The following is an 18,337-nucleotide window of genomic DNA, read 5'->3' as shown; positions in this document are numbered from 1 at the left end:
CACTGAGTTTATTAGGTGGGTGGGCCCACACGTTCCAACAATAGGTTGAACCCAGTAGCTAAACTGTGTTTCTTGTTGCATGATTGGTGTGGATATATTAGATCAGTGTACAGTATACGGGGAGCAAGGGGGAGAACAGGTTAAAGAAAAAAAACCAAGGACATTGACTCTGTTGGCCCAATTCCAATGAACGATCTGGCTCCAATGCCTCCGCCTCCCTCTCTTTCCCCTGTGTCCTCTATCTTCACACCTTGGATCTTGGCAAGCCTGCATCGGAACAATTGAACATCCTCCAGCTCTCCCAAAGATACTGATTGCATCTTCCACACAGGGTTATCCACTTTATAGCTGTCTGATGAAGATGACCTGCTTGCAACTCATCTCCCCTCAATCATTGTCTTATTTATAACATTCCGGAGAATGAAATCAGTGACTGTCAAAATCCAAATTCTTGCCACTATTTTTGGACGTGTGCACACGAGATGACACTAATGGAGGATGGCGGCATCTTTCAAACAGACCAAGGACATGCTGGCAACCCACTGACACTTCCAATATGAATTGACAAATTGAATATGTTGTGTTGAGTCAAGAAAACAGCTCCTGCCCCCTTTATATAGTCAGCCCCTAGCCAGGCATGTATGCAATCTGTCACTCTCCAAAGCCGCAGTAAAATGACGACACTGTATCTATAACAGTGGTTCTTAACCTTATTGGAGGTACCGAACCCCACCAGTATCATTTGCGCATTGACCGAAACCCTCTTTAGTGAAAGACATCAATGTTTGTTACTGGTGTACAAAATGAGCCGTGCATGAACGTCACCTTGTTCAAAGAAAAAAAACCAACACAATGCATGAACTCAAAACAAATTACATACCTGCAGTTCAGTGTGACTTGTGCTGTTGCCTTTGCGAGACCAATTCAGATATGCTTCATCACGAATTTACACAATAAATTAGGTATGTTCGGACTTCCGACTCACCGATCCCCTAGGATTCGATCGAACCCAGGTTAAGAACTACTGATCTATGTAAATGACATTCTTGGAGATACTTTGGTTGTATAGTACTTATTTTCGTAGCATACGCCCGATGTTTTATTCAAGACTTGCAAGTTTCATTGAGTTGTGGGGTCCTCACTTGAGCGCCTATAAACATAAATTCACTTACCTAAGCGGATATTGAGTTTTCTGCTATCAAGTCCAGGTGAATTTTGTTTAAGAAATATTTAGACAAAGAATTATTGAAAGACCATGCTTATTGATTGACTTTGCAATTAGTGGTTTGATGACAATGTATTCACTGGATGTCAGGCACAGGTCCAGCATTTCTTTTCATCCTGGGGCTAATGGGGTTCATGACAAATACATAGACGAGCAGAGAAACCCATTTATAAATAGATTTTAGAATATCAAATAAAATCCTGGAGTGCTGAATTTAGGCTACAAAATTTTTAGTTAGATAAGCAGTTAAGAAAATGTATGTCTGTATGGATGCATTTGTTTTTATAGTTTTTACAAATCTTTAAATGATAGACCAAATAAAAAGCCCATTAGGCTTGAGCTAACAGAGTGATTAATGAAGCTGTCACAAATAGCGCCACCCAATCTTTGGCCTTCGTAGTCAATATGGTCCCTGCGGGTGATGTCCTTAACACAAATTCATTAGTCTTCTCTATATTACAGTGGTAAGTAGGTGATGCTTTCTCTTATTGAGCTTTCCTGACCACACTAGGGAAGGAAAGACAAGTTGCCATAACGGCCATCCCCCACTGCAAAACTAACGCCACCCATTTGAATTACAGTAAAATGCTCATTAGAGAAACGGCTTCAATTACTCTTTCTAATCTGTAATCTACACAACCATTTGTCCGCATTCCTCCCAGTCGGGGTTCTCATCCATGTATGTATTTTTTATCTCCTCTCTCTTCTTGCTCACCTCTCATTATACCAGCTTCTCTCTGATGTAGTACATGAATAATAGGTTTGGCTCTTTAGTTTTACCTGTGCAGGTGTAACACCTATCTGCATGTTGTGGTCCATGAGGATTCTGGAATCTCCCGCCATCCTCAACTGAAGCTCAACACCTACAGAAGACAGGAAAGTGTTGCCATTATAGCCCAGACACGACTTACATTCAAAACAAAAAGGAATAAGGTTCTTTGTGAGATGAAATTACAACTATTTAAATTATTTATTGTAAATTTCCCCACTTTGTCAATGACTATTAGACAAAACACAAAACTACCACACTTCTTTGAGTTACAGGGTTTAAAAGGTTAATTGTTGGACAAATGGCCACAATTGCAGATGTGTACCACATCCCCTTTTATGTAGGACAAATGTGTTTCTTTGCTCAATTCCAAAGTATAATTTAAATCTAGGAAGGGATACAGGGGATAGACTATTTTTAGTCCCTATCAATAACGCGCTGCAGTTCAAGGCGGAACAAATCCCCTACATTTTTTCTGCACTGTCCCATTTTAATATGCAGACCTGCCAAAAGAGTGCAGCCAAAACAGACCAGTGAGACTGCAGGTCGTCGGCAAGACCATATTGATACAGTATGTATTTTATTTGCATTTATTATTTAAGACATTGGTTCCTCTTCTAAATGTAAATGAACAGGGTCACATAAAATAATGCATAACAACTAAGTTAAACATATCTAATGCTATTGCACAATGGTACAGTTGTTAGACTCAAGGATTGATGGGCCAGATCTGGTCAGCCACATCTCTTTATGAGGTATTGCTAGCAATTTTTTTGTTACCAATGCCCCTTTTAAATAAATGTAATTAAATATTTGACCGTTACTTTCTGACAGGTTCTACTGGACTCTGATTTCAAAAACGGGTATTCAATTTAGTGGTGTTATCAATAGCTGGTGTTGGGACAAAATCTCATATGTCATCATTTGGAAAATTTTATATTTTTCCACAAATCTATATTATTGTTTTTTCGCCAATTTTAATTATTATATCGATTTTTCTATTTTATATTATACATTACAATCTATATTAAAGACATGGGAGTGTAATGTTTACAAATTAATATTAAATTTGACAATGGCTTGCTTTTTTTGATGATGAAATGTTAATGATTGAACAAACATGACATTTGGGAGTCTCATCAAAAGCGGAAGTACAAGACTTAGCCTGACATCAACAATATGTATTATGAGGTGATCATTTAGGAAGTGATATATAATAATAAAATATACTGATGTAGGCTGCTCACCCATAGTATTTGTTTATTTATTTATTTATTTATTTATTTATTTATTTATTTATTTATTTATTTATTTATTTATTTTTATATTTATTCATTCATTTATTTATTGCACAACCAAACTGTGCTTTACAGGAACGTGAAGTACAGTATTTTTAAAATGGGACGCATCTACTGTATTAGAAGAGTGGCTTTTTATTTGTTAATTGGGGTACATTGTCTTTAGAGGTCACTTTTTGAGAAAACATGCTACGCAGTTGCCAAATAATCTGTTTTTCACATAGATTTTTGGGAATGGCAAAATGATTGAATTATGATCACTGGTAGCATTTCTGCAAGCGAACAGGCATTTGTTTGCTTGTCCCTTGTGTAAAGTTGTGGGGACATAACTAAGACCATGTTAGAAGCCCTATTTTTTGGTACTAATCCTGTTAAACCTTTCAAGCTACACGGGGCAATTAATTTAGAGAGCCCCAAGGTGTTGTTTAAAAATCAGCGACTGTTAATTCACCAAAGGAGCAAGGGATTTCCTAGTGCTCGGTAATCAACAGTGCTAAAAGAAACATGGATAAATGACGTATTCTGGCTGACATTTCCTTGTCATCGGTTGTTAGGATCAATCAATTTGATCACTGACCAGCAAAGGAGAAGCAACTAGAAGGCGGGAGAGTAAAAGTGAGAGGAACACATCACAAATCTGGCCCACACAGGAATGTAGTGTTTACAGTGATGGTCCAAAGCAAAGGGCAGAGTGACGTGACAGGCATCCAAGCAGGGGGGACAGAGAGAATGTGCAGGAAACACACAATGCTTCTCACTGAATACATGAAAAATATGCTGTTTTGCAGAATTATGTTTGCTTTTCCCATGGATTTAGCATCTCTCCATGGTGCTTCATGAAATTCAAGCTTTTACAAATTGTCACAGAGACTGATGGGCCTCACAGTAGACTCAACAATCTTGTTTTGTTTTGGTGTTTTAAGAGGGTAACAAGCTTTTATCTTGTTACCAGGAGGGTGACTGGATGCTTTCGCCAATGCTTTCGTGTTTGTGTTGATAACAGGATGATTGTATCTGTTGTGATTCTAAGGAACGGGAAGGAATGGCATGCCAAGCCTTTAATATTGTCAGTGACACACGCTGTGGCGGATAAACATCAACAGCAGTAAAGTAAAAAACAATATAGGCAAAATAGGCCAGCCTATAAATATAACTGCTAAACGCTGGCAATACTTTGCTGTAGACCATGTTGCAAAGTTAACACAACTCTATGAGCAAGGTCAGAATGCCCACAAGTGTCATCCAGACCAGTCCACCATCATTTGAGAGCCACAAAATAAGCCAATTGGAATTTTGTCCTGACACTGACTTTATTGTTTTCAATACGATTGAGCACACCATCAACAATGATGTTGAAGTTGTTATAACAAATTCAAACATGGCTTTTTACTTTGCTTCCTTTTAAAGCAGAGAGCTTGCGTTCAGATAAAAAATATATTGTGCAGAATATTTCATAGTCATTGAGAGCAGTGTTTGTGAATGTATAGGGAGAAAAAAATAATGAACACAAATAGCCGTGGTATGTTGCAAAGTCAGCAATATCACTTCCAGTAGTTTTAACTAGGAATGTAACTGCGGCATTACTGGTTGCTCATCCGTATACATTAAGAGTCATAATTTACAGTTAACTGTTGTCACAGACAAAAAAAAAAGATACAAAAGTCATTAAAAAAAACAAAAAACCTGCAGAATGAGTATTAAAATAATAAGTCAAACAACTATAGAAAGTAAGCAAGTGGAACCTGTAAAGACAAACAACTAATGATGTACAATACCACTATTTTTATCTGATCCGATAATAAGTGAAACTCAAGCTAGTATTAGTGATAATGATGGGATAATTATATTTTGCACAAATAAACATCATGCTTCTGATGATCTAAAAAAGAAACTGAGCTTCAGAAAGAGTACATAACATCAGAATTATTTCATATGCTGTTTTCCTGGATTACTCAAATTAAAATTGCCATTGAATAATAGTTTTGTTGCTTTTTACATTACTGTCTTTATTCATTTGAACAACTCCAATCGACCATGTTCAGCACAGCATACAGTGTGCCTTTCAGTCTGCCTCATCCTAAATATCACCACACATGACTTAGTTTACACTTTGTCATATGCCATTGTACAGACTCAAAGTGAGACTGAGTGACTGACGGAGCAATGTGCCATGCTCCTACGCAGACAAAAAAGTAGTTCCCTTCAACATTCAACATCATATCACTCAGACAAGTCTCAAAGTCTTATTTACTTTCCACCGTGTGATAATACGTTATCAGATTATTCATCATCCAAAATACCAATGTTTAGATTTCAGTATTGATTTTAGAGCATGACAATCTGTTATCGGAAGGAATGATATTTCAGTATTGATCCGCAAACCACTAGAAGACACCACAACTAAATGCCAACGCTTATCTTGCGTCTCAGCATCGTAGTCATGGAGGCTGCTTTCCTTGAAGTAACAGCAATGAGTTGTTACTTGTAGTGCCACGATTATGTCTCTGGCCTTGATGGGCCCATAAAATGACAAGGACTTCATCCCTATCTTTGTTCACTTGTGACACTTTGAGGTCGGGGGGGTCAAATGACTAAAAATGTCCCCAGCAAGTTTGGCTCCAGGCCGGACTAACACTGATACGCTCATAGACTCGCATATACAAACTTCACACCAACCCTCCCTCTTCGTTTTCCCATTATGTCCGATAGCAAGCCACTGTATCAAGTTTTACCCTTCTCGTGGATGACCTTCTACGGAGTGACACTGCTGCATTGAGACGTCCCTCTCACTCTGACTGGAGAACAATTTCTCTAATGATATGTCAAACTGTCTCAATCTCTCTCTCACAGACTGCAACCCTCTTCAAACCACCAAAAGTTCTAATCTGCTACTAGTGTCAGACACGGTGATCCAGAGACATATGTCTCAGTTTCTATCAGCACCTCATAGCTGGAGAGCAAAGGAATGTCAGAGAATAAAAAAATGTGTATGTGTGCATGTGTGTGTGCGTGTGCATGTCCGTAAGTAATGACATCAATGTGAAATTATTTTATTTTAAATGAGTTTATTTTAAATGCTAGAGCAGTAAGTGAATATTTTTGCTGTTCACATGCATCCATTTTTAAGAAAGTGATTGTAGATTTGGGCAGTAATAGCATTTGAAAATATTTTTTTACTTGCCTACTTCTCTACAGCCAGCATATGAATTGCACTAAAATTTATTTTAACTGCAATTTTACACCAGTGGGTGTAGCTGTAATACAAGTTGAGCTAAGAAGATACCCAAATGTCCCTTGGTTTTCAAGAGATTCAATCAGCAAAAGATTATAAAATATCAAAAAGATGATGTCGCCTATTTCCCATCCCCTATTCCTCCCTTTTATCTGTGTTAATGAGCTGCAAATGTATGTGAATGTATTTCCCCAGGGGTAAAATACGCTCACGCTCACTCGATGCTTACATAAACCTGTAAAAAAAAAGGGGAGGGGGGGTGAAAGAAAACCCTCCCATGTGTAGAAAGCACTGTATGTGCTCTCTTTTCACGTCTTAATGGCACTGCAGTGATTAGCAGTCTTTTATTTTGCTTAAATGTTCTACAATCTGCCTAAATTAGACTTCCTTTATTAGTTATGCTAATTTATCGTCATTCTGCAATAATATGGATGCAAAATAAGGAAATTTAATAACAACTAATATATAGAGCTATGTTTGTTTGCAGTTAATTATTTCGATAGTGTTCTGCATTGTTGATCACATGTGAGTCTTACACTCCTCCTGAACCCACAATTAAAAATGTAGTAATGCAGACACTGTGTAGATGCAGGAATTCTCAATTGGGTTTAGCTAAAGTGGCACGACCTGATTGTTTATCATCTAGACATCCGAAGCATCTCTGCTATTGTCTGCCTACCTTAATAAAAAGACTACTCTTGAATTACACAAAGAATTTACCACTATTATAACATTCAAGTCAGATAAAAGGAGTCTTATCCTCAATGACCGCAGGACTAAATGTTCTCATAGTATTTCATCACACATACAGTAACCTGGTGCTCGTAGATAAGAGTAAAATCAATTAATGAAGAGTGGGCTCTCTTTCGGTGTCATTAGCCACTTTTGCACTGCATATCACTCAAATAGACTCTCCTCCATTTGAGATGCTCAGTCTTCATAGCTGCGGTAAACTTCTCTGCTGTTTTTGACCTTCCAATTTCCACACAAACACATTGTGGTCAAGACAATACAATTCAACAAATTCTTCATGCCACTCATTGTGACAGCGCTGAAAAGAAAATCAACTATTACTTTGGCCCTTGCAGACAACACATTGCCATGACAACAGCTATGGTGCATGGCAGGATTGAATACGAGTTTAAATAATCTACAAAGATCACTAGCTGGATTTGAACCTGCAGAATCCCAATACTACTAATAATAAAGAAATGTGCCATGCCCAAGAAATATGTCTATAACCACAATGAGTATGTCATAGAAAACCAAATAAGTGTAGGCTATAATCTTTACGGTCAACCTACTACCTCTGCCTTTTTTGCACGTGAGCCTTGAAAACCACGAATATTGCTGCATTGTTAAGTAGCTGCAGTATGAAAGGTGACCTGAACCCATTTGTTCTCATTGTAGTATTTTGAAAATACAGAGCTTCCATGCAATTCCGCAGAGCCAGAAAATTGTCCTGCTGTGAGTGTGCATCTCCAATGTATGCGGGTGAGGTCAAAAGACAAAACGGAAAGTAAAGGGGCCAAGCTGAAATATCAGTTGAAAAGTAAAGGATGGCTTCGCACATGCTGTACTGTACCTATGCAGAAATCTATAGGTAAGCTTAGTGAGGCTTTTGGCGACTCAGTAGTGGGCTGTTCTATAAATCTTGCTTGGCATCGTGGGCGCAGTTAAATTTGCATTGGTTGATTTATGAATGTTTTTTTTTCTATGGTGTGATCGGATTATATAAGCAATTTTAGACTGCTTAATATATTCATGTAATGTCAAGCACCAAGTTTGCAATAATACCCAGGAACCAAATTTTAATCATGTTATTATTCTGGACTGTTACATCGAAACATGCAGTATATCGTCGCCATCTGATGGCAACTTTATAGTCAATTTATAATGGTTTTGACTTTTTAACATAGTCCATATTCATGTCCTGGTAGAAACTGAATCTGTTGTCATTGAAGGTGCTGTCTCAACACAACATGCAATGCTATTTAAATCATTTCATTTCATTCAAATCATGGAATTCATCAATTCATTTACAACAGGTCCACACAATCATCTTTTTCATATGACAGGCTGTGCTTTCGTGCTGCTGTTTTGGTTAGCAATTGAGTTCAAATGGGGCTAGAAGTAACTTATTTGTGAACAATAGCGAGCTAGGACAATTACAGTTGCTACCTGTTCTTTTCTTTGATGTGAAAACTAATGCATCTATTTGAGTGGCTGTTAATTTGTTTTACATGGACGAAACACCCAGCGACTAATTAATATGTGACGAAATACTGAACAACATAAACAAATAAAAAATAACTTCTTTAAGAACTAAAACGTATATCTAAGAATTGGACATGTACGGCTGTCTCCATTCCTTTTTTTAGGCTCAAGATATAAATGAGTGGCTGCTGTGGAAGCAAACGTAGTAGTCTTCCTTTGAGGTTGGCGTTGCCCCCATGCCCCCTTGTGACATATGCCCTGAATTTATGAACAGATCCAGTTATCACAATGACTTTGGAGAGTCTCCTAATGAATAAACCTTTGCCCTCCATTGCCCGTTTATTAGGGTTGAAGATCTGGCCAGCCTCGTGGGAGAGGTGCGCTGAGTCGCAGCTACAATGATGATGCAGATAATAAGGTCAAAAGGCCTTCTATCAGAAACAGTTATGTGTTTGCTGTTCACACTTCCCCCAGCGCACTTGAAATAGCCAGTAATGGCGCGAGCAGCTGTGAGCAGGCTCATTAAAGATTATGCTGGTGAAAGAAGCTCGTGAGAAGTGTCTAAGGCTTTTGTTGCTGTATTTTGAAATCCTGCTGTTTGAACGTACCTTGCCTTTCCTCTGTTTAAGTAAGAGAGCAGTGATGCCTCGCTTTTCATGTTTTTTTTTTTAATCCCCAAAGGAGAAATTAAAAAATAATGAGTGATTCGGAACGACGACCGACCCTAAATTCCCCGTTGAGACAATAACGGGCGGACTGAGGCTTCGGGGGAGCTGTACTTGATTAATACGGCCGCTCAGCCCACTGCTTTGCCATAAAAGTTTTACAGCGACTACTTTCCGGATGTGTGTTCAAGTGAGTACCGAGGGGTAGGTGGTTGAGATGCTTGTTCCGAGGGAATCAAGGTACATAATTTTTAGTCGATGCTTTGGTGTAGCCTACAATATTCATGAAAGCACAGCCAGTAGCAATATCCGCGCGTCCACTCTTTCATCTTCTGCTCCCGTTGAATAGCTAAAAGAAAAAAAAACATGCTGTGTGTCTGTGGTCCCTACACTCTTCCTCCTTTTTTTCCTCCTCCTCCTCCTCCTCCTCCTCCTCCTCCTCCTCCTCATGTGCTTCCAGTAACGCAGATGCACATTCACGCCGTAAACTCCTGCATTGCACTGAGAGCAACTACGAGGCAGCGCGTGTTACACGAGGGGGGCTTCTCTCTCCGTTTTTGCGTCACAGACACCCCAGCTGCACGGCGCTGGCTGATATACGCATCACCGCAGTCACACTGGCGATAAAAGATGAGAAGAGCAAGATGTGATGATGTGATTAGATTGCAGGCTGATGGAGGAGGCTAATCCAGCCACTTTCCCCATCAACACTTTTCCTTCTCCCTTGAGGTGTCAGATGCTTCCTTGCTTTCATCCAAATTTGTGGCTTTAATTCCTCCCTCTACTCTTCTTCTACTCATGCTACCTCATCTGTACAATTTGTTCCCAAAGTGATGTATACTTTTCATTTAGCAAGCGACTCCGGATGGGGATGTTGGCTATGCAACGCAAGCCATCATGCAAAACAGTTGCCATCCATCGATACAATGCTACTGCTATCATCAGTCATATGTATCAGGCTTACCTTCCGGTCTTTGTGGGAGTAGTTGTCCCTTCGAGGCATTTCACAACTACTCCCCTCTCCAAAACTGTGCCTCCTTTTTTTTCCTGGCTTCTGCCTCTCCTCTATAGTCACCCTGCTCCTTCTGCTCCTCACAGCTCTGTATCAAGTGTGAGCAAGGGCTCTGTGTCTCCGGCAGAGAGGCATGGGTGGGGGAGATAGAGGCAGACTCAGAGTGGGAGAGAGAGGACAAGACAAGGGGATGTAAATATGCGCCCGGCGTCTTGATTGTTTCTCTCTTGCCACTTCCACGCACACACATTTCCCTCTGGATTTGTCCCTCACGTGTGTATATATATATATGTGTGCTTGCTTGTGTTGTGAAAAGTCAAATACAGTTTTGCAGGGAGAGGTTAGAAAAGGATGTGTTTGTGTGTTTAGCATTGAACATGCAGACAAAGCAGTGCCAGAGTGTGGGGGAGTGTGGTGTAATAATTTGCCAGAAAATGCCTTGAAGGTTTGAATGAGATGCAAGAAGAAAAAAACGTTTTTGGAAAAAAAAATTAGACAAAGGGAAGACAGTGGGACCATAGGGAGTAGAAAGGTGAAGAGTAGCCAAGTAGCCTACACGTTAAAAGTGCAAGAGGTCATATTGACCGAGATTTCCTCATGAGAAGTACATAAAAAGTGTTGTATCATACCTCTGCCCACAACTCAACAAAAAAAGTCTGTTCTTGACAGACACTAATATATCATCGCCACTGCTTAATTAAGGCTCATCTCTTTGGGGAGAGTTTGGGGCGCTTGGTTTTTCATTTTAAAATTGCACCGTGGTGAACGGAACCCTTGTCACCTAGAATTAACAAAAATTGAAAGGAGAGCTTTATTTGAGAAGAGAGAGCAGCAACAGTACGATTGGCTGGAGCAAAGATGAGAGGAAATATTGCAACATCCATAACTAATGCTCAGTAACAGAGTACAATAACATTTGTGCATACATTTTTTTTAATGCTAGCCATTTATCATCTTATTTTACGAATAACGAAGCTACTCGACCAGTGAGCCACCACTACTTTTATGCCCCCCTCCTCCCCTTGATATTGTCTAATAATATGCCATGATGTTGTAGGAACATATGCCAGGACATATACACCCATGGCTTAGGTGACAGAACTCTGATTTTAATTCCAAGTTCAATGGAAGAGGAAAATATATCTAATGAAAATATATCAAATGAAAATCAGAACGTTAGCTGGACATCCATATATATTATTATATTATTTGCTTACTACTGTGTTTCGATTGTCCTTTGTTTCTGGTGTTCAGTGCTATCTTTGCAGGTATGGGTCACTTGAATACAACTATGTTGGATCGAGCATGATGTAAATCTAACATAAGTCATGCTTACCACTGTATGCTTATACATGTCCCATACTTTTAAATAACTTGTAGCAAAATGTACGCTCATTTTTGCTTTATGACTGAGATATGTGTCCACATGAACGCACACATACGCACACGCACACACATACCACAACCCATAAAGACGTCACACATTCGGGATGTCAAGATTTTATTGCCATACCGTGGAGTAGGTTTCATGTTCCGCGTTTAAAGGAGAAGGAGATGGAGAAAGAATAAAGGATGGGAAGCGCTTTGACGCCGCTTGTCATCGTAAAGTCTCCTCATGTACTTCTCGCTTTGAGTTTAGGTGAAGATTTATGACTCTGTCTTGGCCTTTGTATCCCACTGACAGCCCCATCCCCCCCAAACTCACCCCATGGAATTGCCCTGCCACAACAAAAATGGAAGAAAACTGTCAGATTCTGCTTGTGGTACACGCAGCAAACGACCAGGGAGCCAATTACAGGATTATAGGAAATCAAGTAAAGTCTCTGCAATAATGAGGAGCTTGGGACCTGCCAGAAGGACGCAAGTTCTGAGTCATATGTGCACCCTTCCCTCAAGCGCTGATCATCTTCAATGTAATGAATAAGGTTTTCCTTAATCTGCTCCATTGATCTGTTGTTCAAGAGCCCCCAAGTATCTACAATTATACCCCACCTTATATGCTCACCCTGTGGAAAAATTCATCCATTTAACTGTACTGCCTGACATTAATCACATATCTTGCAATGACAAATTGCTGACACATTCATTACTGAGGAAACTTGTGTACGGTTCAGCTGTATTTGCATAATAGGACTGGATATCACTTTATAATAGGGTCTTTTAGTCTTGTAATAGGCAACCCATTAGAAAGATCAAACTCTGGCTGCCCTGCTGGAGGAAGATACACACCACAGTGTGTCTCCCGTTTAATTTGATATCCACCAGTGCAGACTTGCATATGGAGTCATAATCACACTCCTCCAGGAATGAACAATCCTAATTTGGATCAGCACCAAGTTATAGACCATTATAGTGCTACTGCATGTTCTCAGATATTGTCACAAAGGCTTGGATCTTCGGCCGTGTTCAAACTTGAGTAATTAGTCCTGATCCAAAAGCACATTTTGACGTTCATGGTAGTTACACAGGCATGTTTTCATCCTCAGACATTTGTTAGCTTCCATATCCAACATTGCCTTTGACCATCTTTCAAGTCAATGATCTGCTTGGTTACATTAGTGTATGGCAAGGCTCAAAATCTTTTTACACCAATTATTAACTTCTTCCTCGACCACGCTTTTGCATTAGCCAAAACCAAATAAAAACATTAACAACCAGGGATTAATGTATGACCCTCTTTCATGAAGAAATTATTGTAAGTAAAATTTCCAATTTTCAAAGTTAGATCATGTCCACTTCACCCTTCAGTGGATGTGGATTAAAAGTATCAACATTTCATCAATTTCTCCTCCCCATTCTTTTGAAACGGTTCATAGACTTGGTTGGGTGCTGGAGACGTGCTGAGACTAGCAGTACTGACTCGTTTACAGTCCATAGCGTTTGACAAGCTGTGGTCCTCAAGCAATCATTTCATAGGTCATAACTGAGAATATTGGGTCATCCTTAAACCTCACTCGCCAAGGCTCTGGGTTTTTTTTCTTTCATCATCACTTGTTCTCAACCTCCTTGTAGGATTCATTATCTCTGATTGAACCTCTTGTCGGAGGCTTTGGAACTGGATTGAGCAGCCTTGTTGCACCCCCTCCCCACCACCCTCCAAAAAAATGTGCAAAGCTGTTAAATAGATATGGAAGGACAGCCTCAATAAGCTTATCAGCCAAGTCATGAACATTTACTTGTCGAAACAAATGCGTGGGTCCACACATACTGCTGAGTCGTTGCATGCAGAATATTTAGCTAGTTAACCAAACGGACATTTTGCATTTTGTGCTGAGAGTCATGGGTGGGTGGGTGATGCTGGGCAGCATTAAAACAGCTCGCACCAAGGGTAAATTCTAGTTCAGGAAAATATGTGAATTATTAAAAATTTCCAATTGCTTTTAAAACAGAACATCTCACCAATAACAACATATTGGTACAACATGATTATTATTGCAGGGTGGGGGAAGCAGGACTACAATCAAAACAAAAACAATGGACCATCTTATAGTTCTATCATCATAAAGAGGGTTAAGAGAATGAGTACATCTATTAGGCTTTAAATTATGAATTGAAATGAGTGTGTGGCTCGACAGAGCAGTGCAGTGTTACATAATTTAGGGATGCTGTACATTGTGTATCTTACGCACAGAATTTCAATGTATGCGAGTGGAAGTGGGACACTGAATGCACTTGATTCCTCTCTCCGCAAAGACAACAAACAAAACCAAACACGATTACAGTCACTGTATGTCGCAGCACGATCTGGCACGGCCGCGTTATTGCTGCAGCATCACAATTAACCTCCCTGCCTCTTGGCCTTTAACATTGAAACTGCAATTCAGTTGCTATTTACTTGTAGGATGTGCAATGACAATATTTCTTTTCCATTTGCCCTAAAAATGGTGCTTGTGCTGTCTTTGACGCCGTGATTTGTGCTCTTGAGATGATCATCGAGTGGTTATATTAAACACTCATCCTTATGAGTGATGAAGCAGAACTACAACAAGATTGGCTCTCTTTCTTTCAGTGCATACATAGTAAATTTGTCGGCATACAATTAAGTAGATGGTGTCAGTATGGAGCCCCTAAACATGGAGCAGGCAAGCATAGCAATGTGAAACAATCTATCATTGTGGGTATCGATTTCTCCGCATGATATGGAAATAAAGTTAGAGTATATACAGCCTGGCTATGGATGTGGTCACAAATTTGTGTTTGGGTCCTGAGCAACTGTGATGGAATTTTTAGTGGACATCAAGTGTCAAAATAGCTGCATCCTGAGATGTATAAACACTGATGGATTTTTCTGCTTAATACATACATATTCCACAAAATCAATATCAATAAGAATGCTGTGTTAAGGCTCGTGGTGACCCATAGAAGATATTGTAAAGAAAATGTTTGACTTGACTTCCTCTTCAATTGGTCCAAAACCATCATTTAAGATCTCAGTGTGTTAAATTTCTAGGATACGATGCAGATAAATGCACACTACCATGTTGAAATGTTTTATTGTGGGGGAAAAAAACACACCAAGATAAAGCATTTCAAAACAGTTGCCACCATTAATATGACCCAGAGTATAACCTGTAGAACTCAAATTAAAAATAGATTTTTTTCATGAGGGTAAGTAAAAATAAATGAATGATGTCATTGCACAAGTATGCACATTCTTCTTATATGTGGGGGGTGTGGCTTTTCAGAATAAACAAATCATATTCAAACCCATGTTAAACAGGATTTGCCGCCATTTAAAGTGTCTCTGGTCAGGGTTCAAATATGCTTTTCTAACATTTTTGTAGCCACAACAAAGAGGTTGTCTCTGGTTCACATAGAGTTTCCACAGGATCAGGAGGGCTTCAGTGTTTAAGCCATCAGTCAGGAGAAGGGCTCACAAGATTTTCCAAAGCACCATGGAACACAATGTAAACAGTCATCTCGTCAAGTGCAGAAAAATAACTGGACATCTACTACAAACACGACATCTCTCTAAAATTGATCAAAAGATGAGCTAAAAACGGCAACGGCATTTTTTACAAAAACCCGGAACTTCAACATGGACGTATAGACTAGCCACTGTGCATCAGCTTGGTGTTTAACTAACAGGCCCAGACTTCAGACTTAACTGTGTGAGTCAATTGAAATGAGAGGGAAATAATTTCAGTATGTATTTTTTTACGACGCGTTTTAGTGGTGTGCAATATGTGCCACTGCGACACACTACACTAATCTAATCTTTGCTTAGAATAATTTTCTTTTATTTCATTATTGCCGTGATGGTTTTGCAGAGACAAAAATCCCAAAGCTACCCACAGTATCCCTCTGGGCAGAAAGATTTTGGAGGTCTCTGGGAACCTTCCTGCAGTGAGTCAAGCATGATAGGAGGTAACCCCGCAGCAGCAGTTTGCTCTTCTCTCCAGAGCGCTGTCATTTTAAACAGTGCAAAGTCGAGAAGCTGCTTCTGAACACGTCGTGCCATTTTTATGCCCTTTGAAGAAAATTACTTTGAGACAAAAAAAGATGGAAATGAAAATAATGACCTAGTCGTAAAAATGAAACTAAAAATGAGTGAACTATGAGATGATGGCTGTGTCGTTGTCCTTCAAGCGGGAAAATAGCTCTGCATTGTCAATCGATGTCACTTAGATCCTTTCTCCTCAATCCGGTTACCATCTCATACATGCCACTGGCCAAGTAGGCAGTAAGATGTGAATGAAAGAAGTGATTTGTGGCGCTTTATTCCCTTTCTCTTTCATTGACTTGCTTATTCCGGTGAGGGAGCAGCCTAATCAAGCTGAAGTCCTTTGAGTGGGGGATTTGTGACAGAAAATAGAATCACAACACGAGTCCAGAATATTGAGTGGCAACAAAATTACACATTTGATCATTTTGCGACGATGGGAGTTTAAAGATTGAAGGCTGAGGGAAATCCTTAGAAAACAAAAACAGAAACATGGCCACACATCATGGTAAGGTAACCACAGACTTCTGCCACGGCAATGGAAAAGTACTGGTAAGGCAACTTTAATTCATGTGAGAGGTTACCACATTTATTTTCCAGCAGGTGCCCATATTTTGGTTATCCACATACAGTAAATACTTCAAATGGGCTAATAGCTAACTAATATGAGTGTGTGAACAATAGAATCTACGAATGGAGTAAAAAACAGTTATGGTTTTACCCATTTTTTGGTGGGTGTGAGTGTGGGGGGGTGTCTTAATTTTTTTTCTCAAGTGGTTGTCAAAACTGTTGACTAATTGGGACCTGGTGCCGGAGGGAAGAAATACAGTCTACAGACAGCTCCTGTTGCATTGCCCGCAAGAATTATTTCCCTTTGCACTTACCAAGACAGTTTGAATCAATAGAAATGTTCAGAAACTATCTGGTTCCCCCACAACAAAATATCCACAGTATATGTAAGCACAACAATTTAAAGCTGTATTATTACTAATGTGTTCTTCCTGGGTCATTTCATTACCCTGCATCGTTTTCATTAAAAACCACATATTTCTACCAACAACAGTAAACACACACATTTGGAGGGTAACTGAGGTTACATATTGCTATATTATCACCCGGGAGACTTCACTGAGTGGACCAGCAAGTGGAAAATTCCCACAAACCCTGCAGGCTTATATTCTCGGCCGTATGCTCATACAGGCATGGCAGCCTACAGGCTCCCATTGATATGCACATTGCAGCCAAAGGCGTCAATACTTGGTTCACAGATCCTACGATATGTGACTTCAACAACTCCTCCCCTGAATATTGCAGACACAAGTCATCCTACCTAAAGTAACAAACAAGGTAGAAAAGGGATGAAGATACAGTATGCATTAAAGAAATGATTCACTGCTTGCATCTACCACAAGTGGGGAAAATGCTGCATAAGCACATTTCCTCTACATGGCGTTGCAAACGAGTGACATTTAGTACGATGCCACTTTTACACTGTGAATGATGGATATGGAATATAAATGCTCAGTGACATGATGACCCAGCAAAATGACTGCCCTCAGTGAACATCACCCCCATTTCTCACCACGCGCACACGCACACGCATGTAACCAGTCCAAAGTCTGCCCAACTGATCACTGAATATGGTTGTATTTAACTAAAACTCATGGACCTTCTGTTTTTTTTGATTGATGGATATGTCTTTATTTTGAACATATTTAAAACATGAAAATAGGAAAAAAAAATAAAGGAAATAAATAACACTTTAAAGTGCCATATTTAAGTTTCTTTATTTCATAGGTCACAGAATTAATTGAAATCCTTTGACCCAAGTGTATACAAATCAAATTATTTTGAGTATACTTTACTAGAATATATTATGCATGGAAAAATACAGTAGCAGCCATAAAACTGACTGACAGAAACTGATACAGAAACTGCTATTGTTCTAAATCCCCTTGCCAATTGGTGGAGGGGGGGGGGGGGCAGATGAGAGGGGCATACTAGCGTTGTCATGTGTCTAATCAATGAGGGCTTAGTTAATATGCAAAATATACCGTACAGTTGTACCCAGTTTTACTTTTGTGCAACTTGTTTGCAAAGCCATTTTTATACTAAGTTGATTGGTGTGGTATTTTTTATTTGGCTGTTAATGATACTTCATTTGGAAGAATACTTTTCCATTTTGAAGATATCGGTTTCCTGACCTTTTTTAATTAAATAAAAAATAATACACATATGCCATTTGTGACCCCTCTCCCCCTAAAAATCTGAATCGTTACTTACCTTAAACTATGTAGTATAAATCGAGCGTTCGATTGCACATTATCCACATCATTTATTACCAATAAACATATTTTAAGTAATGAGGTTACTTATTAAAAAAATAACGAAAGCTAGTATTAGACTTCTTTTCACACTTGCACAATATTCACAACTAATAAAAAGAGCACGACAACTGCAGCTTTTTGAAAACTAT

The 18,337-nt window shown here is 39.3% G+C and overlaps 1 protein-coding gene across 2 annotated transcripts in view; it reads right to left on the bottom strand.

Moving 5' to 3' along the window:
• The window catches only part of kcnj5 (potassium inwardly rectifying channel subfamily J member 5), a 35,910-nt gene that overhangs the window by 10,782 nt on the left and 6,791 nt on the right, over positions 1-18,337 (bottom strand). Inside the window, exons 1-2 of one of the 2 annotated variants that reach the window (XM_088380821.1) lie at positions 10,371-10,519; positions 2,006-2,088 (exon numbers count right to left, since the gene is read on the bottom strand). In XM_088380821.1, coding sequence (XP_088236947.1) covers positions 2,006-2,068 — 63 coding nt within the window. In that variant the 5' untranslated portion in view covers positions 2,069-2,088; positions 10,371-10,519. Of the gene's footprint in view, positions 1-2,005; positions 2,089-10,370; positions 10,520-18,337 lie in introns of those variants that run through there. The other variant, XM_088380822.1, reaches the window with a different exon arrangement.

Source organism: Syngnathus floridae, chromosome 7 (genome assembly GCF_059516105.1).
Source record: "Syngnathus floridae isolate MCC-2025c chromosome 7, RoL_Sflo_1.0, whole genome shotgun sequence".
Classification (NCBI taxonomy): Eukaryota; Metazoa; Chordata; class Actinopteri; order Syngnathiformes; family Syngnathidae; genus Syngnathus; species Syngnathus floridae.
The sequence above is the reverse complement of the archived record's forward strand: the minus strand, read 5'-3'. Positions and strand labels throughout refer to the sequence as shown.